A 20951-nucleotide genomic window follows, 5' to 3' on the forward strand; every position below is an offset into this window, starting at 1 on the left:
AAAATTTTTTCACTAATGTTTAGTTGAAAACTGTATATAGTATTTAGTCATAATTTTCAATATATGTCAGTATTATTGCAGTATTCTTGTCAATGTTCTTATAAATTATTGATAACATTTTCATCAAAATATTTATTTTTATTTAAAAAGGCATCAGGATTAGGATTGCTTTTGGCTAGCATATCTGTCGGATAATTTATTATCTTTATTGTATTTTACAATCTAAGGATTCTATTTTAACTTTCAGAAGAATACTTTTCATTGTTGAGGTATTACATTTTTAAAAATTTTATAATGAATTATGCATATATATATACATATATATTCGCTCCAGCCTCTTATTTCTTGCTTTATTGCTTTTTGACCATGTCTGGAGCTACGCTGGGGCTACTCACAGTTTGTGTTTAGGCATCACTCTCAGTCATACAAGAACCATGCAATCCCAGGGTAGAACCAGGGCCCCAGCATGCAAAACTTGTGCTCAGCACGCTGAGTTATCTTTTCCAGCCCCAGTGCCTGACTCTATTTAGTCAGATGGCCACAGGACGTTCCCACACACACCCACTGCCCTTCACCTTGTTTTTTGCTATTTCCAAGGCTGCTCAGATACGGACATCTGATAGCCTAGTTCTCTCTCTTGGAGAACCTGGCAAGCTACTGAGAGTTTACTGCCCGCAAAGGGGAGAGCCTGGCAAGCTCCCCGTGGCGTATTCATATGCCAAATACAGTAACAATGATGGGTCTCATTCCCCTGACCCTGAAGAGCCTCTAATATGGCACCATTGGGGAGGATGAGTAAAGAGAGGCTGCTAAAATCTCAGGGCTAGGATGAATGGAGATGTTACTGGGCTGCTCGAGCAAATCAGTGATCAATGGGATGACAGTGATACAGTGATATATAGTAGTATTAAACTTTTATTTGTTCAGAATAGTGAGGCAGAGCCAATCTGATTTAGTAGAAAGGGAAGGTGGGCTCCTTTTTTTGTTCATTGTTGTGGAAGCTTACCCAGCAGTGTTTAGCTCATAGCACTTGGGAACCCCCTGGATCACTTGGGTGTTGTTTATCAGGCAGATTAGTGTGAGGGATTGAACCTGGGGCCTTGAATTTGCAAGGCATGTTCCCTGCCACCTGAGCTATATCCATAGCCCCAGAAGAGGAATTAATTGTAGCACTGCACTGTCACTGTCATCCCCTTGTTCATCAGTTTGCTCAAGCAGGCACCAGTAACGTCTCCATTGTGAGACTTGTTGTTAACTGTTTTTGGCATATCCAATACACCACGGGTAGCTTGCCAGGCTCTGCCATGGGGGCAGGATACTTTCGGTAGCTTGCCAGGCTCTGCCATGGGGGCAGGATACTTTCGATAGCTTGCTGGGCTCTCTTGAGAGGGATGGAGGAATCGAACCCAGGTTGGCCACGTGCAAGTCAAACGCCCTACCCGCTGTGCTATTGATCCAGCCCTAGAAGAATTAAAGAAAATAATTAGTAGACATTTTTATAAAGAAGTGAAGTTTACCTATTATGAAGTGAAACAAACTTGAAAAATAGTTGAATGTTGGAATTCATTATGGTCTGATTTACTTTCCACAGGTTTTCATTTTTCAAGTTAATAAAAGGGAATATTTAAAATATTAGATATGTTTTGAAAAATGTTCAAATCTCACACATTAATATTTGAACTTATTGCTGGAAGAATTGTAGAAGAGGAATTTAGAATTTTTAATGTGTGAAATGGAAGAAGGTACATTATAAATGTAGAGTTCGAATCGATGATTTTTTTAATTTAAATTTTTATATTTTTATTAATTCACTGTGCGATACAGTAACAAAAATTTCATGTTTGAACTTAGATCATACGGTCATCCAACACCCATCCCTTCACCAGTGCACATTTTCCACCACTAAAAGCCCCATTTATTTCCCATTAATTAATTAATTAATTAATTCCCATTTATTTCGATGCTTCCCCCTGCTTGTGTGGCAGACAATTTGCAAGGTATTCTTTCTCTAGTTACCTTGGATATTTCGAGTGAATCAATGATTTTTGACTGTAAATTGAATTCTGCTTCCAGATAAGATGGTACCACGTGTCAATTTTATAGATGTTGGTGGGATGAAGTTTACAGAGTCATATGTATAGAGGTTTGTGGAGAACTGCTTAAGGGTTCATGGAAGGTGTGTGGCATCAGAGGCTCTAAAGTTGACCTGGAGTGAGCCTGTTTTCCAGAATTAAACAGTACTTTCTCCTTTCCTGTCATTACAGAGAAGCTCATAGAGCTTAAAATATATTCTAAATTACACATTCATAGTCCAAGGATGTGGGGCAAAAATCATACATTAATATGGCATTTCTCCACATTTTGCATGATGAAACTGCACAGGAAAGCTTTCTGTCTAGAAATGCATGTGTGATTTCATTCAGATTTTCAGCAAACTATTTTTTAACAAGCATATTACATTAAGAGATGGCCAAAAATGTAATCTGCTGGAATTCTATTAGGCCTTGCCAGTCTTTTTAATTTTTTTTTTTAATCTAAGAAAGAAGAAAGATACCCTTGGTTAACATGATGGCAAGAGATTCCAGGTGCATTGTTTCGATAAAAGAATGAAGGAATTTTCAGTTTTCATTGGGACATTATGTCCTTTCCTCCCAGAGATGGAGATCTGTTTTCCACTCCTGTGTAGCAGTTGTGAGTGCCCTACAGCTAGCCATACAGGTTGCTTGTTCTGTTGCCAGTATCAAGTTTTCGGCATCGAAACCAACAACCGCTGGCCCTCTGCCTCAGTCCCTTAGACTGTGCTTTCTCTTGAGCCATCAGAATACCTTAGCCATGCTTCAGACAGCACTGAGCAAAGACAGTGTTTCTCGTCAGTGAGGATGCCTCAAGCCACAGCCTGCACCATTGAGATCACTCAGACCTCTGATGGGTGCCCTGTCCACTTGTGAAGGCCCCTCTGGTTCTCTCCATGTCCTTTCCTTTCTCACCTCTCTTAGCCAGTTTCATTCTCCCTATAGGGGGAATTACCTACAGGGTAATTGCCTCCCTAATTACCTAATACCCCTTTTTGGATCCTGTAAAATTAGACAAAGATGAGCAAGAGAAAAACCATTTACTAATGTATGCAGTACACATTCTGTGGGAGGAAACCTAGTGACGAATTCGAAGGGGCCTTAGAATTTGGGCTAGTTTGGCATTTTAATAAATGATTGATAAAATAAAAAGGTATGTTAGGTTTTCAAGGAAGGCAAACTGCAAAGAAATATATGATTTGGGGGCTCTAATAGAATAAACTTTATTCAAATTCACCTGGAGGGATTTAGCTTTCATTTTTCAAACGCTTCTACTTTTAGTCAGATAAAGGAAACTGGTAAGGTTTCTTTCTGCATTTATTGATTGTCTTTTGCCTCCAGCTCAAAATTATCCTTATGTGACCTATTTTGGGGAGTCACACTCTAATTCCCTACATTCCTTTCTTGATTTTACTTGATTTTTAAAATTAGACTACTTAAATGGATTTTTACTGTGCTAGATGTTATTATAAACATCTAGAAATGTTAACACATTTGATCTGATCTCATGAGATAGAAATCAGTCTTATCACCTCCTTTATATATACAAAAACTGAGGTCCAAAGATGTTAAGTAATTTGTAAATAAGTGGTAGAATCAGAACTCCAACCCAGGCAGTCTGAGATTGTTTTAGTCTCAGTCTCCAAGGTTTGATCCCTTCCATGCTTGGCCCAGCAGGATGGCCTCTCAGTGGCACCCAGGGGCCACCAGGGCTACAACTAACATGTCAGGAGGGCATGCAGTATCTGTGATCCAGACACTACGGGGAGCTGGGGAGGGAACTCAGCACCTCTCGGATGTCAAGCGTGTGCGCCACCGTTTGAACCATCTCCCTGGCCCCCACTATTTTATTCTTAGGATTCAAAATGTTTGATTATGCTTACTCATTTGTTTTGTTTCATTATCAAATGTAGAGTGAAATCTTACAGTCCTTTTCTTTCTTTTTTTTTTTAATTTATTTTTTTTATTGAATCACCATGTGGAAAGTTACAAAGCTTTCAGGTTTAAGTCTCAGTTACATAATGCTCCAACACCCATCCCTTCACCAGTGCACATATTGCACCACCAAGAACCACAGTACAGTATACCTCTCCCCACCCCCCAGCCCCCAACCCCCACCTCGCCTGTGTAGCTGATAAATTTCAATTACAGTCCTTTTCTTACTCCATCTGATATCTCCACTCCCAACTCATGTGGCAGGCCACTGATGACCTTCTGATTTCTTTATCTTACAGGTGCATAGATTTATTTATGCAGTTGAGTAGTTCTTTGTAGAAAGTCCTCTGATTACTGAGATGCCACTTTCTTGGTTCTCTTTTTACTTCTCTGAGTCAATTTTCTCAGTTGACTTATTGGGTTATCTCTCATTTGGGGTGGGCGGGTGGATGGAGAAGATTATGCGTGGGTATTGGACGTAGGGCCGCATTCATGCAAAGCATCCATGCGTTCTGTCACTTACCTTTATCCCCAGAATATGAACTTATCTCTTTATTCATTGTTTTCAGGTTTCTAGACCTACGTATCTGCAATTTAACCCCATTTCTGCTTTTTCACTTACTAGCTTTGTGAGTCTTCTCACTAACTTTGTGAGTTTCCTATTCTAATGGAAACATGAGTCAGCAATCTCTATGTATCTTAGACGGAAGCTTAAATCATTCTAGATATTGTCCTCAAATGCTTATACTTCCCTCTTATCCAGTTCCCCCTTGAAAAGAAAATTTTTGATTTTAGACCGCAGCTGGTAATGGTCAGGGGCTACTCCCACCTCTGTACTCCGGGTTTACCCCTGGTGGTTTCCTGGGTTACCTGGTGGTGCTGCGTGTGACCTGGAGGCTCACCAGGATGCCAGCATAATCCTGGCACTACAGGGCCTGAGCAGCACCACATCCTTGGGCCCTGACTTTGAACCACTAATCTAGGTGGCCAAGACTCCTGCCCCAGGCCTCCTGAGAAGTTCTGCCACCAGCCAGAGAATTTATTAGGACCACTTAACATACATTAGTACTCTACAGTATCAATAAATATCTTTGTAGTTAAATTACAAACTGTGCCTGTCATATAAGCACACTTTGAATGTTTAAAAAGATAATATGATAAAAGGGAGATAAAAGGAGAAAATGTTTGCCTTATAATAAAATACACATAACTAAAACACATAATTTTATCAAATTTTATCTATTAGTTTTCTTTGAGGCAATTTGTTACTGCATATTTAACAAAGTTCACCTGGAGGAAATTTCCTGTATAAAAATACATATAAAACTAAAAAAAAAAAGGCTATTAGGGCTAGAGAGATGGAACAATGGCAGGGTGCTTGCCTTGCATGTGGCTGACCCAGTTAAATCCCCAGCATCCCATATGGTTCCCTAACCACTGCCAGTAGTGATCCCTGAGCGCAGACAGAGGAATAAGCCCAGGACATAGCTGTCTATTGCCCCCAAACCAAAAAAAAAACCAGAAAAATTACAAAAAATTTAGTCTTTAGTTATAATTTTAATTTTATTATTATTAATAGAAAAGTATGCTAGGATTCAGAAAGTGTTTTTAAGTAATTTTTATCTTTAGCTGAAAAGTAACTACTTTATTTAGTAAAGCATACTTAGTGTTTTGTTGCTAATAAAAGAAAAGGGAAGCCATAAAATTTGGGGTGAAATAAAACATAACCAGGGGTCATCAGCTTTAGAAGGCCTTGGGAATTTCCCTGGATCACCCAAGAAACCCAGAAAGCCTGGCCTCACCGCTGCTGACTCCTGAAGGAAATAAAATGGCGCTTTATTCAAGACACTTGTTTTGCTGTTTTGTTCGATGAGACTAGAGTTTTGCTCCCCACTACTTTAATTGAGTTATATCATCACATTAAAAAAAAAAAAAAAAAACAAAAACTGTGGTAGGATTTCCAGAGGTTTTGTGTGTTTCTGGGCAACTTCTCATTCTGAAGCCCAGAATTGTCCTCAAGCTCTTCGCCCCTGCATTTGTGAGGTCCTGCAGGTGTCTTACATCGTCACCATCACCAATTTCTCTTGCTTGGTGATTGCTTGCTAGGAAGGAATCTTCACCTTTTATGTGGGTCCTCCTCTCCGGCCTTTCTCTTCTCTTCTGAAAATAGGAGTCTCTCAGTCCAAGGAGCATTGATGGGCCAAGTTCCTTTTCCGTTACAGTAACCCTTGTCTACCCTGAGGTTTCCCCAACCTCTGCCCCAGCCTCCCACCCCAAGTGCTTGCCCTTTGAGAATGTCATTTCTAATGCTCATTCTTGGGTTAATTATTTCTATTTACACTTAAGAAACTAAGGGTCAAGAATGGTCAGCCGTTCTTCACATAGCAGCCAGTGCTCTGGAGCGTTGGATCGATTTGCTCGAGCGGGCACCACTGACGTCTCCATTGTGAGACCTGTTGTTACTGTTTTTGGCATATTGAATACGCCACGGGTAGCTTGCCAGGCTCTGCCGTGTGGGCAGGATACTCTCGGTATCTTGCCGGACTCTCCGAGAGGGACGAAGGAATCAAACCCGGGTTGGCTGCATGCAAGGCAAATGCCCTACCCACTGTGCTATTGCGATGGACCTTAAAAATTTAGATTCCTTTAGCTCCAGCGGCCATAGGGTGTTCCTGTAAACTTGGGCTAAATGATTGAGGTGAGAGTTGAGAGCCAAGATATGAGTGGCCACTCCTAGGGAAAGACAGTGAGTGAGGTCCTGAGGTGCATCATGGCTGAGAAGCCCAGGGCCTTCTCCAGGGACCCGGGGGAGACAGTGAAGACCCCGCACATCACCTGGACGTGCTTGGGTCTTGGTCTTTCTTGTCTCCTCTACCCTCCTGGTCTTTGCCTTTGGACCACTCTTAAGTGTGGAGATTCAGGGCTATAGGTACCCACTTTCTCTTTAAACCAGAGCACCCAGACCACAGAAATCAGTGGGCTTTGATTTCCATCAAAGTTTGATCTTCTTTACTTATTTTTCAGACAGTTCAGCCAAAATCAGTTTTCTTAACCGCTGAGGAAGTAGTAAACTCCTCTTGAATGATGTCTGGATGATTAAGATTTGTTTACTGCCTTGCTCACCATTGCAAATCACACCCCATTTTTAAGTGAAATATTTTTAACCCCGCAAGAGTCTTTTTGCCCCCGAGCCTGGCTGTCTTCAACAGGGCCCCTCGGAGGGATGGATTGAGTTTCTCTCCCCAACCTGAGCAGAGCCCTGGGAGCTGAAGACCTCTGGAACCCAGCCACAGCCATGCTCAAGGCCCCTCTCTACGTGTTCAGATGAGCCTCACACATGAAGGAACCGACCGAGGAACCCAGGTGTGCGGGACCCGGGGCTGAGACTCCACACCTGCTCAGATAGGGACTGGGCCTTTTCTGTCCAGATCCTCCATTTTCCAGTAGCTAGGCGGTCACACCCAGAAACTGCCTCTGGCACTGTGTAATCCCAATGGCCAGCATCCAGAACATCCAGCTTCAAGGCCGCAAGACATTTTATAGCCTGGTTCTCCCTCTCAGAGAACCTGGCAAGCTACCGAGTTTCCTGCCCGCATGGGAGAGCTTGGCAAGCTCCTTGTGGTGTATTCATATGCCAAAACCAGTAACAATGATAGATCTCATTCTCCTGCCCCTGAAAGATCCTCCAATCCTGCACCATTGGGAAGGATGAGTAAAGAGAGGCTGCTAAAATCTCAGGGCTAGGACAAATGGAGATGTTACTGAGATCGCTTGAGAGAATCGATGATCAAGGGGATGATGATGATGTTGATGATGATGATGAGTAAAGCATTCTTAACTGCCTTTTCAGAGATATGTGATGTATTTGCTGTGTGGTTTTTCTATTTACTACTTAAAGGAATGTCTATAGCACTGGGAGGAATTGAGCAGTCTTATAAATTATTAAGAAGCTCCTTTATAAAATAGTAAATACAGATAAAGAGTGACTTGTGGTTTTTAAACTATCACACACTCTTATCTCAAGAAGGTATTTCTATAACAATTTCTTAATGCTTAGAATAAACACTAGATTTTACTGATATTTGGAATATAAAATTAGTACTAAAAAGTACTTGTCAAAATGAAAGTAGCACTTTCTTTTTCCCCATCTCTATATACCCAGAATCTACAATGTACTGAAAAACATGTGCATAAAATAAAATATTTTCCATGACACCTGTTATTTAAGAGCAGTATGTAAATAAATATTCATAATCAAAGATTTCTAATCTAGTGAATAATAGCAGCTGATTGATTAGAATTTGATGTACCTGAAACTAGTTCATTGGGCAAAGTTGTTTTTGGAATCAATAATAAAATTGCTATATCAAAGATGATATTATATAAACCTTAATATAGTTGGTAAATAAACATAAGGTCTATTTAATGTCTGTTAACAAAAGTTCTTTCTCAACATCTGTTGTATTTTCTGATAATCTGAAACATTATTAAGTCCTTTTATTTATTGGACTTAAATTTGCCCCTTTAGACCATAAAACATTGAGCACCATGAATATGAGACATGTATGCTGTCTTTAGTGGATAGTGGGTCTGGCCTGGATCAGAAATGCATAATAAATAACTGAATAACTGTTTTTCACACCTTCATGCTATTTCTGTTGATGAGAACATGTTGCTAAATTGCAATCAGAAACTGTTTAATGTGGTAATTCATTTTTGTTTATGTTTTTGGGCCATACCAGTGGTGCTCAGGGCATACTTCTTGCTCTGTGCTAAGGAATCACTCTTGGTAGGCCCAGAGGACCATAGAGGTTCTGGGGATCCAACCTGGTTCAGCCATATGCAAGTCAAATGCCTTACCAGCTGTACTGTCGCTATTCCTTATGTGGTCATCATCATCATCATCATCATCATCATCATCATCATCATCATCATCATCATCCTGTTGATCGTTGAATTTCTCGAGCGGGTCTTAGTAACGTCTCCATTTGTTCTAGCCCTGAGATTTTAGAAGCCTCTCTTTACTCGTCCTTTCCAATGGTGCCGTATTAGAGGCTTTTTCGGGGTCAGGGGAATGAGACCCATCATTGTTACTGGTTTGGGCATATGAATACATCATGGGGAATTTGCGAGGCTCTCCCATGGGGGCAGAAAACTCTCGGTAGCTTGCCAGGTTCTCCAAGAGGGAGAACTAGGCTATAAGATGTCGTTTCTGGGAGCTTGGTTTTATAGTCTCTGAATGTTGACCGTTGGTGGGATTACATGGTGCCAGGGGCAGTTTCTGGGTGTGACCACTTAGCTACAAGAAAATGGGGAATCTGAGCGGAAGAGGCCCAGTCCCAATCCGAGCAGGCTTGGAGGTCTCAGCCCCAGGTCTCTCACACCTGGATTCCTCTGCCAGTTCCTCATCAGGACATTTGGAGAGGGGCCTCGAGCATGGCTGTGGCTAGACTTCAGAGGTCTTTGGCCACAGGAGCTCTGCTCGGGGCGGGGAGGGAAACTGAAGCCCCTCCCCTTCGAGGGCCTCAGGGAAGACAGCCAGGCTCGGGGCAAGAGACTCTCTGCCTCCTTATATGGTAATTCTGTCAAACACTTGAAGACTTGGAAAATATGCCCTGATTAGTTCTATCAAATCTTAGATACTTAATACATCTGTCCATCATGGCATTTCATATATATATATATATTCCTATATATATACACACACATATATATACATATATACATACATATATATATTTGGCTTTTTTGGGTCACACCTGGCAATGCACAGGGGCCACTCCTGGCTCTGCACTCAGGAATTACCCCTGGCTCAGGGGACCATATGGGATGCTGGGACTCAACCCGGGTCGGCCGCGTGCAAGGCAAACGCCTACCCGCTGTGCTATCTCTCCAGCCCCAGGCATTGCCAATATTTAGCTGGCTTATGATGCATAAAAATGACCATTTCAAGGCCAGATAGATAGTTTTACATAGGGTTGACTTGAATTTGATCCCTGGCACCCATATAGTCTCCCGAGCCTCTCCAAGAGTAGTCCCTAGGTGCAGAGCCGGAAGTAAGTCCTGAGCACTGCCAGGTGCCAAAAAACAAAAAGACATTCCTGGCTCTGTGCTCAGGGATCAGTCCCCAAGGTGCTCAGGGGATCGTAATTAGTGTCAAAGATCAAACCCAGATTTGCACTAAGCAAAGTAAGTGCCCTGCCCATGATACAATCTTTCCAGCCCCTGGCTTAGGTTTTAAATCAGAAGCTAGCATCTTGAAACAAAGAATTCTCAGCAGATTTCATTCTGGAAACTGGTTGTTTCATCAGTGATAGGTACCAACAGTATGTGGCAGCGAAAGCATTCCTTGCCCTTTGTATACTGCTCATGGTTTTAGTAATGTCAGTTTCTTGCGGTTTCATTAATGCACCCATTTTCCTCCATAACTTTGCACATTTTCTGCATTCCATGGCCTTCCAATCTGACATTCAAGTCTTTCAGATAGTCTCCGGCCCTCCTGGGGCCGGAGAGATCATATAGAGGTTAAGGCACTTGCCTTGGATATGGAAGTTCTTGATTTAAATCCCTGGCAGCACATTTGGTCACCTGAGCAACCCCAGGACCCTTAAACACAAAGCCAGGGGTAAGCCCTAAGCATCATTGGTTGTGCCTACCCTACCCCATGCCCCAAATTCCTTCCTTCTTGACTTAGCTAAAATGTATCGACTCTTGTTTGCAACTGAGAAGCCCCATTTTCTTGGCATTTTAATGGCTGTAGGAGAGATGAAAAAACTCATGGTGGTAGTGAATAGCAGCAAAAGAAATTTAAGGATATGGCCCATATTTACAAACAGTGATCAAATGTCACATAGAGCATAAATGAAAGATAGCAAAAACAAGATGTAAAAACTCGTTTACCGTCTTCTGTATCCATTCCCCTTCCAGGCAGAGGCATCGCTGTGCTCACAGAGGAGACAAATACAGCATAAGGAATAGAGGGAAGTCTGGGGTTTCAGCAGTTAACCTTACCATGATCAGCTTTCCTGTCCTGATACTAGGAAACCAGGCCTGGACATGTCTCCCAGGAATCCAGGTGACCTAGGACCCCAGTGTTGCACCACAGCCCCCCTACCCATTGAGAGTACCATGACTCTCCCTTTGCTGCCTTCTCCTGCAACTAAGAGAGAGGGCGGGAGGGAGGAAGCGGGGGTTGGGGGGTGGGAAGAGAGAGAGAGAGAGAGAAAGAGAGAGAGAGAGAGAGAGAGAGAGAGAGAGAGAGAGAGAGAGAGAGAGAGAGAGAGAGAGAGAGAGAACACTTTGAACTGCCTGAGAGTTGTTTTATTCTGGTGGAGAAATTATTCTTCCTAGAAGAATCTCTTCTAGTTGAAATATTTATAATTAAAGAAGGTTCAGCTTAACATGTAAATATTCCCTGTTTAAAACCCTCTCAGACTTTCCCATCGTACAAAGAGTAAAATTCCAAAGTCCCTGCCTACTTCTTCAAGTCCATTTCTTAACCTCCTGCCCGCCCCCCCGCCCCCATCCCTACTTATTTTCCTTTTATACTGGTTTTGGACCTGTTAAACATCCTTTACCTCGGAAGTGATTCTGGCTATCAGAAGTACACCTCTAACAAACCCCTCCCCTCAGACCCTCCCCTTCCCCCCCACCTCCAAGAATATATTTGTGATTCCTGACTCTGCTTTGTTCAGGTGGTGTTCTCAGATATCTTATCGTCAGAGCAACATTCTCAGACCATTTCTAAAACAGGAACTGCTTTTATTCCACATCATTTTTAAAAATAATGTAGGAGTATTACTATTTGTTCAGCCATTGATTAAGCTGATTGAATTGGGCATGAACTCCACATTACTTATTTATTTTATTGTATCACCATGAGATAGAGTTACAGAGCTTTCATGTTTGAGATTCAGCCATACAGTGATGAAACACCTATCCCTCCAATAGTGCACATTTTCCACCAGCGATTGGCCCCAGTATCCTCCCTCTGCCCCCACATCCCAGTCTTCACCCTGCCTCTATGGCAGACAATTTCTCAAATTCTCTCTAATTTTGGGCATTATGTTTTGCTCGAATTTTCCCACCACCATTCAAGCCTGCTTGCCAGGGGCAGACACCAGATAGTTTATTTTTCGTTGCTCATTTTGAATATCATGAGAACTTGCGTGGCTGTGATTGTGAATGTAAATTTCTAGATTGTAAATGGTTGGGGTCCAGAGACATCTCTGTATGGCACTAATCCAATTTTGGATTCAATGGGAGTCTCTGGGCCAGGGCTGTTGGTGCGCTAAGATGGAGCCCAGAGGCAAATTGTGGGTGTGACAGCCACTTACTGGGCAGGTGGGGACTGGGGAGGGACAGCCTGTGTCCTCTGCTGCTATGAGGCCTCGAAATTTAGTCCTGAACCCGCATACCTGGGCCTTGCTTATGGAAGCTCTTGGTCACCGGGATTCCATCTGGAGTTGGTGGGGAGACTGCACCCGCTCCATCTTGGGTGCCCCGGTGATATTGGCTCGGTATGGGGCCAAATCCACATCATTTTTAATACTCTTACTTGCTTTATATTTTTGTATACCGCTTATTGATTTTACTTTATAATTTTGTTTGTGGCAGCCAACATATGGATGTTTTAGAAAGGCAGATGTTTTGTTTCCTTTGTTATTGTCTCCCTAGCACTTGAACAGAAGCTGGCAGAGCGTAGGCTCTTGGTAATTATTTGCTGATTGAGTAAATTAATAAATGAGTTTGCCAACTGAAATTCATATCTACTATATGAATTTTAAAAAATACTGTATCCAGAGCCAGCCCTAGTCGGGCCCGTGCTCGGCTCCGGCCGGCCGGGTTTTCGGCCCGGGCGCCCATGCCCCTGCAGAGCCGGTGGATGTGGAACAAGCGGGAACCAGAGACAGCTTTAGGAATTGGGGTTCCAGCCAGTGCCTGCACCCATGTATGGAGACTCTGAATTAAGCCTTTGCCCCACGCCGGCTAACGGAGGAAAGAACCTTCCTTCTTGGTCTCTCTCCCCTCCGGGAGAAGGCGTGGTGTCCGACATTTTGTGGGTCCGTTGAGAAGGTACGAACTTGGTGGCGCGGAAAAAAAAAAAAAAAAAATGTGTGCTTTGAACTTGAAACAGCCGCAGGATACAGAGCCAGCCCTAGTCGGGCCCGTGCTCGGCTCCGGCCGGCCGGGTTTTCGGCCCGGGCGCCCATGCCCCTGCAGAGCCGGTAGATGTGGAACAAGCGGGAACCAGAGACAGCTTTAGGAATTGGGGTTCCAGCCAGTGCCTGCACCCATGTATGGAGACTCTGAATTAAGCCTTTGCCCCACGCCGGCTAACGGAGGAAAGAACCTTCCTTCTTGGTCTCTCTCCCCTCCGGGAGAAGGCGTGGTGTCCGACATTTTGTGGGTCCGTTGAGAAGGTACGAACTTGGTGGCGCGGAAAAAAAAAAAAAAAAAATGTGTGCTTTGAACTTGAAACAGCCGCAGGATACAGAGCCAGCCCTAGTCGGGCCCGTGCTCGGCTCCGGCCGGCCGGGTTTTCGGCCCGGGCGCCCATGCCCCTGCAGAGCCGGTAGATGTGGAACAAGCGGGAACCAGAGACAGCTTTAGGAATTGGGGTTCCAGCCAGTGCCTGCACCCATGTATGGAGACTCTGAATTAAGCCTTTGCCCCACGCCGGCTAACGGAGGAAAGAACCTTCCTTCTTGGTCTCTCTCCCCTCCGGGAGAAGGCGTGGTGTCCGACATTTTGTGGGTCCGTTGAGAAGGTACGAACTTGGTGGCGCGGAAAAAAAAAAAAAAAAAATGTGTGCTTTGAACTTGAAACAGCCGCAGGATACAGAGCCAGCCCTAGTCGGGCCCGTGCTCGGCTCCGGCCGGCCGGGTTTTCGGCCCGGGCGCCCATGCCCCTGCAGAGCCGGTAGATGTGGAACAAGCGGGAACCAGAGACAGCTTTAGGAATTGGTTTCTGGCAGAATTTTCCCAGGACTTTATACAGAAATCCAAAACCGCGCGGACGCTGCCGCGTCCGCGCGACTTAACATTTATAATTGTCATCAATGTGAAAGGGTTCCATTTGAACAGGTCAGACTTGGGGGGGAAACTCCAAATAATAACAGTAAGTTTTTGTTGAAATATTGAAGGTTCTTAATGTAACAGCCACCTCTGGACTATGAGCTAAGCAAAAGCCCCACGCTGGCCAACGTGGCGTGGAGTACGCCATACTATGAGGCGCAGGAAGGGGGATGAGGGGGAAAAATTAAAAAAAAAAAAATGGAAAAGGAAAAAGAGAAAAAAAAAGAGAGAGAGTTATGTCAACTATAGTGAGTTTTGTGTTGAATTATGGAATGTAATCAAGGTAAAGAAAAAATGAAGTGAAATTCATTAGTTATACAGTAGGGGGTAGGGGGTGGGGGCAGGGGGTAAACTGGGGTTTCTGGTGGTGGAATTTGGGCACTGGTGAAGGGATGGGTGTTTGAATATTGTATAACTGACATATAAACCTGAGAACTTTGTAACTTTCCACATGGTGATTTAATAAAAATTTAAAAAACAACAACAACAACAACAACAAAAAAATACTGTATCCACTTTTTATTTATTGTGGGTGCCTCTGAAGTGGTGTTCAGGAGACCTGACGATTGGTGGGTGTTGGCCAGGTAGGTTGGAGGGCCAGTGCTAGGGCCTGAGGATGTGGGGCTGTCTAGACCCTGCAGTGCTGGGGATGAACTGAACCACCATTTTGGTACCCCCGGGTCTCCAGGGCCGTGTCTGGCAATGCTTGGGGCCACCTAGTAATCATGCACTTTACACTATCTTGTGAGTTCCCCACCTTTATCTTTTGTTTAAGAACAGTTCTTAGAAGTGAGAAGTAAGACTTTGGATTTGGGCTTATTTTCTATGTACTTCACCTAGCTGACTGATTCTTAATTGGACTATGAATAGAGTCTCAGTTTCTTTTTTTTTTTTCCTATTTTCTTTTTTAATGTAGGAGTACTGCTATTTATTCAGCCATTGATTAAGCTGATTGGATTGGGCATGAACTCCATTTTAATTGGATATCCATGAGATAGATGCTACTCATAATTGGGTTTGAATCACACAATGATCCAGCACCCAACCCTCCACCAGTGTACATTTCCTACCACCAGTGTCCCCTATCCCCCACCACCATCCCCAGCACCCCGCCCCCTACCCTCAGAGTCTCAGTTTCTTAATTTAAAAAAAAGTAAATAATAACTTACCTCTTAGGGTTGTTTTGAACAATAGACAAAACCATACCTCTCTAGGTGATGGTCAGTTTAAGTTCAGGCAGGACTATGGATGCCGGTCATGTGCTTCAGGTGTTCTAGGCATGGCGATGACTGCTCATGGTCTCTGCCGAGGTTGTTCCTCTGGCGTGCCGCTTCCCTGCTGCTTTGTTCCTTCCGTGCTGCCCTGCACAGCAGCACCCCCGCTAGCTGTGAGCAGCAGAACTTGGGAAAGATGTCACTGGTAAAGAAAACTTGTCTGCTTAATTCTTCTCCCGTGTTGTAGGTATTTTCATTTTTAAAAATTTGCTCCTTATGAATTTTGTTGATGTTAGTTTATTATTTTTATATGAATCAGTCACTATAGTAAGATTCTTTATTTTCCCCCAAAGGGTAATATGGTCTCTTAGGTTTTGTTCACTTCCCCCTCTTTTATATTTTAGGTTCCCATGCAAAAAAATCGAAGTTTTATACTATGCAAATAGTATTCAGTAAGGATGGGAATATATTTGATTTTGTTTTCATCTGAGCATTTCTGGTTATAATTATGTGCATTTTAATCATCCTCAGATTCCAAAAGAATTGTTGATTAAAATGGAAGGATTTTAATGACTACAACATTGTGTTTAAAACATCTTTTATTTTTAAGGAAACATTTCCTAGAAATAGTAGAAAATATTTTATTAGGTTGATGGTTTTTGTTAGGAAATTGAAGATATTAACTGTTAGAAAATTAATTTTTTTTTTTTTTTTGCTTTTTGGGTCACACCAGGTGATGTTCAGGGATTACTCCTGTCTTTACAATCAGGAATTACTTCTGGTGGTGCTTGGCGGACCATATGGGATGCTGGGAATAGAACCAGGGTTGGCCATGTGTTAGGCAAACACCCTACCCACTGTGCTATCATTTTAGCCCCGAAAATTAGTATTTCTAAGAAATATTTGAAAGACAATCTTTCATCTTTTGGGTTTAATATAGTATTATATGATATTAAAAGACATACCACAATTTTCATTTTGCAAAGATTTTTATTAGTATTAGTAATTATTAGTATTAGTAATACTTTTTATTAGTAGAAAGGATTTTCCTAATCTTAGGTAAACATTTTGATAATTTGTTTTCACACCTGTTTTGTTATTACTGGAATCTTCTCAAATGAAATAGTACTCAAGATTCAGTGTGTAGGGGCTGGAGTGATAACACAGCTGGTAGGGCATTTGCCTTGCACATGGCCAACCTGGGTTTGATTCCCAGCATCCCATATGGTCCCCTGAGCACTACCAGGAGTAATTCCTGAGTGCAGAGCCAGGAGTAACCCCTGTGCATCACCGGGTGTGACCCAGAAAGCAAAAAAGAAAAAAGATTCAATGTGTAAAACTGGAGGGATTTTCTCCTGTGGCCGTGTCGGAAAATTGTAAGGATGGGTGCTTAATCATTGTGTGATTGTAACCCAAACATGAAAGCTTGTAACTATCTCACAGTGATTCGATAAAATTTAAAAAAATCTTGCCTTGTCATAGGTGAAGCTCCAAATTTATCCCTGGTACCATGCACAGACCTCCCCCCCCCACACACACACACTCCACTCCCAAAAATCCACAATTAAACAAAAATTATATATAAAATTTAAAGCTGCTTTGGTTCTACTAATTCTTGCATCTGTCACCTTGGGGTCACATTTGGTTAATTAATTGTTATATTTTCCTCTTCATCAGGACTTTTCTGTTTGTTTATGTGCCTGGTTGTTTTTTATTAGACTCCAGATGTTATGCAGTTTACCTTGTTAGGTGCTGGATCGTTTTGAATTTCTATCGTTGGCCTTTGTGCTAGTATGCCATTAAGTATTTTGCTTGCAAACAGTTTTGCAAAATCTGGCTCTTGCTTCTTGGATTTGTTCTGTGAGACGAGAATGACATTTTAGTCTAGCATGAAGTTTTCACTATAGCAAAGGAAAGACCATTCTGTGTATTCTTTCCTGTGTGCCACTGTCCTCAATGTTCTTCTGAAATCTGGCTGAGGGAACAGACAGCATTCTAGCCATGAATGAGTTCTGGATGCAGTTCTTGTAATCCTTTGGATATGTCTCCCGTGGTCTAAAGTGCTTGTTATCATTTATTTGAGGGTCATTTCTCAACTAAATACTATGAAAGAAACCTTTACAAATATCTGGTGTTTCCTCTCTGAAAGCTTCACTTTTCTAGTACATCCTGTGAGAAGTGGGTGTCTTCTACTCTCATATTCCCTCTCCACCTTATAATTTACCTGAGTTCCTTCTAGTTCCTCCTTGCACAGCATGCAGTGGATGCTGAGGCAGTGAAGAAGTCATCTTGTTTCTTAACTCTTAGATTACTGACTTACACTGTCTGATGTATAGTTTCTTGCAAATCATTATCTCCTATACTTTGTTCTATTTTTATTTTTTTCTGAGGGAGAGAAAGGTGGATTCTTATTATTCTATTGTGAGCAGAAACATGAGTTTCAAATATGAAGGTTTACAGATAAGTTAGTCCTTTTTTTTGTATATACATGGATACCACTGGAATGTACAGTGAAAATTAACATATCAAAGTTATTTTTGAGTGTTTTCAAGTTACTGCTTTTCTACATTTTGCCCAAAGTTTGAAGATTACTATAGATTTAATTGTTATATTTACTATCAAATTGTGATTTTATTCTTTTTAAAATCAAAATTATATCTCAAACTAATTTCAGTGATAAAATAATTTAGTATTTTGGGCTCAGCAAAATAGTCCAATGGGTAAGGTACTTGCCTGGCATATATCTAACCCAGATTCTATTCCTGACATTCCAAATTGTGCTCTGAGCACCACCAGATTCCTGAGCACAGGACCAGGAGTAAATCCTGTACACTGTTGGATATGGCCACCCCAAAAGAAACAAATAATTTGCTATTTTTTTTACTTGTTCCTCTACTAAAAACAACCATTATTATAGTAGCAGCTTTATCTTTCAATTTCTTTCAGAGGTTGCCAAAAGGACATTTCGAGAAAAAGGAATCTTGGCAGGAGAAGACAGAAGTTATAAGCCTCATTTGACCTTCATGAAGTTGTCGAAAGCACCGCATCTTCGAAAGAAGGTAAGTGGGTACCTGTATTTTAAACTTTGTTTTATTGGACATATCATTCTTATTAAGCATAGTTGGTAGCATAAATGAAATTTACAGTGATCTTTTCTACTACTGTTGCTCTTGGAATTTCAAGTCACTTTGGTTCCATTTCCCAGAATGCTAATTGTCCCCTTAAGTCTCCATGGAGATTTTGAGGGCCACGCCTTCCTTTGTGGCTGTGGCTCCAACAGCATATTGACCTTCATTTTCTACTGCTTCATCTATTGCCACAGCTTTCATTCCTTGAAGAGCCTTCAGCTGGTATCAGAGTTTGTTTTGTTGTTTCATTTGTCTGTGGTTGATTGCAGCCTGCTGTTCTCAAAGCTTTCTCCTCTCCTTCTATCCTCTATACCCTGGTACTGCTCATTGCAATTGTCTATTTCACATGGGACAGACTTTTCAAGTCTACTATACTTAACTGTCAAGGTTTCCGAAAGATCACTGTGTTCTTTCATCCGTTGTCCCCATTGAGGAGTTGCAAAAAGTGTCACAGGAAGTGGGTCAGCAGAGTTAATGAAGAGACCCCATTTCCTAGCACATCAGAGCCCTGCTCCCCAAGGGTGGTCAGCAGTGACACAAACCAAGGGACTGTCTTGAATTTCCTTGTCACAGAGTGACTTTCTGCCTTCCCAGGCCATACTCTCTTTCTCAGAGACTGAGTACCTTTTTACTTTCCTTTGGGTTCCTGAGTATTTCTTCTGGAATCCCAAGGGCACTCTTTATTGTTTGTCCTATTTCCTCATCTCCTGCAAATGAGAACATCTGCTGACCTGCTGTGGCTATAGCAGAGTGTGGAGATGGGCATGAAGAGTAGGATATTTTTCTGCTCTCCATGACCCTTTGGGTGCAGTTAAGACTGATTTGCTGCTCCATTAATAAGGTTAAGTTTGTATATAGTAAGTAGATCTTTTGCCTACGTTTAGTAAATTTTGTATGTAATGTCTCTTTGCTCAGGAAGTTTTTTGAGTCCTTTAAAACATGACTTTGGGTTACTGACCATCCAGTGATCATAAATTTTCTATAAAATATTGTAAATAGTTCCTCAAAAAAATATATCATGTGGACCAGAGAGATAATGCGGTGGGTAGAACATTTGCCTTGCACACGACTGACCTGACCCCTGGGTTTGATTCCTGCTACACCATATGGTCCCTGAGAATAGCTGGGAGTGATTCTTGCACAGAGCCCAGAATAAGCCCTGATCACTGTGCAGTCTACCCTGTCCCCCACCCTAACAGATAGCTTGAATTTTTCTTGTTTTTCCTCCTTCAAAATAAATACACCACAAATCACTAATGACTATATTAAGTACTATTCTAGAATATTATTTGGATTTTTGGGCCATACCCACTGGCGCTCAGGGTCCCCACTTGCTGCTGTGCTGGGAGGAACGGGAGCCATCAAGCCTGGGCCTTTCAGGCATGGGAGTCATATGCAGCCCAGCCCTTTGAACTCTCCCCTGGCCCTCCAGAATATTTAAAAGTAATTTGTGTCAGTAATAATTTTGAAACTTAGAATGATAGCAAGTGACTTATGGATTGACAGTTTGCTTTTTTTCCCTTGTTATCATTCTTGTTTTGTTTTTCATATGGATTATTCTCTTAACCAATGCTTTCAAAGTTAATCACAGAATGATAAATTAGTGATAATGGTAAGTCCATATTACAAAATGTTTCTCTGTTATTATATTAACTTTTAAACGAGAGCACCCAAAGACACTTATCAATAGAATGTTTTCACCACTTTAGAATTTCTACTTCAACATTTCAGACTGCGTGTAAATGATGCCTTGGCAGTTAATTTCACAGGTTCTTCTCCCTTGCTCTATGGAGAAGGGAAAAGGAAAGATAAGATAAGGGAAAAGGAAAGATAGTTAAGGAAAAGATAAGTCATCAAAATAACCTCACTTTCTTATCAGCTTCATCCCTAGCATCCCATATGGTACTCCAAACACTGCCAGAAGCAATTCCTGAATGCAGAGCCAGGAATAATCTCTGAGCATTGCTGGGTGTGGCCCAAAACAAACAGAAGAAGATAGTAATAGAGTATATATCTGACTTTAAGTTTTAGATTGATAATGAAATAAAAGCAGAGAGTGATGTGAAATAATAGTATTTTTCCACTCAAATATAAGGAATTCATTTCATTTCAAGTACTTAATTTTAAAATTTTAGTGAATTTCATATGACGTTCTAGTTGAATATATGCTTGAGGTGGACATTTTAAATATGTTCAAACTTATTTGAGTATTTCTGTCATTATCTTTCATCATCTTCCTGCCATACAATTTCTTTCTAACCACGGCTTCATGATACTTCTGTAGGCACTGAAAATATATGTATGTATGACTGCACTTATATGCATACAGATCCTTTAAAATAGAATTAATGTATTATATATTAACTAATACTTTAACCTTTTTTTTTTCTTTTTGGGTTACACCCGACAATGCACAGGGTTACTCCTGGCTCTTCACTCAGGAATTACTCCTGGTGGTGCTCAGGGGACCATATGGGATGCTGGGATTCGAACCTGGGTTGGCCGCATGCAAGGCAAATGCCCTAC

The 20951-nt window shown here is 41.8% G+C and overlaps 1 protein-coding gene across 5 annotated transcripts in view; it reads left to right on the forward strand.

Annotated features, from left to right (window-relative positions):
- Positions 1-20951, forward strand: part of AKAP7 (A-kinase anchoring protein 7) — a 130228-nt gene that overhangs the window by 33636 nt on the left and 75641 nt on the right. For all 5 annotated transcript variants that reach the window (XM_055135304.1, XM_055135303.1, XM_055135302.1 and 2 more), the window contains exon 6: positions 18244-18356. In XM_055135304.1, coding sequence (XP_054991279.1) covers positions 18244-18356 — 113 coding nt within the window. The remainder of the gene's footprint in view (positions 1-18243; positions 18357-20951) is intronic.

This window comes from Sorex araneus, chromosome 4 (genome assembly GCF_027595985.1).
Source record: "Sorex araneus isolate mSorAra2 chromosome 4, mSorAra2.pri, whole genome shotgun sequence".
In the NCBI taxonomy this organism is placed as follows: Eukaryota; Metazoa; Chordata; class Mammalia; order Eulipotyphla; family Soricidae; genus Sorex; species Sorex araneus.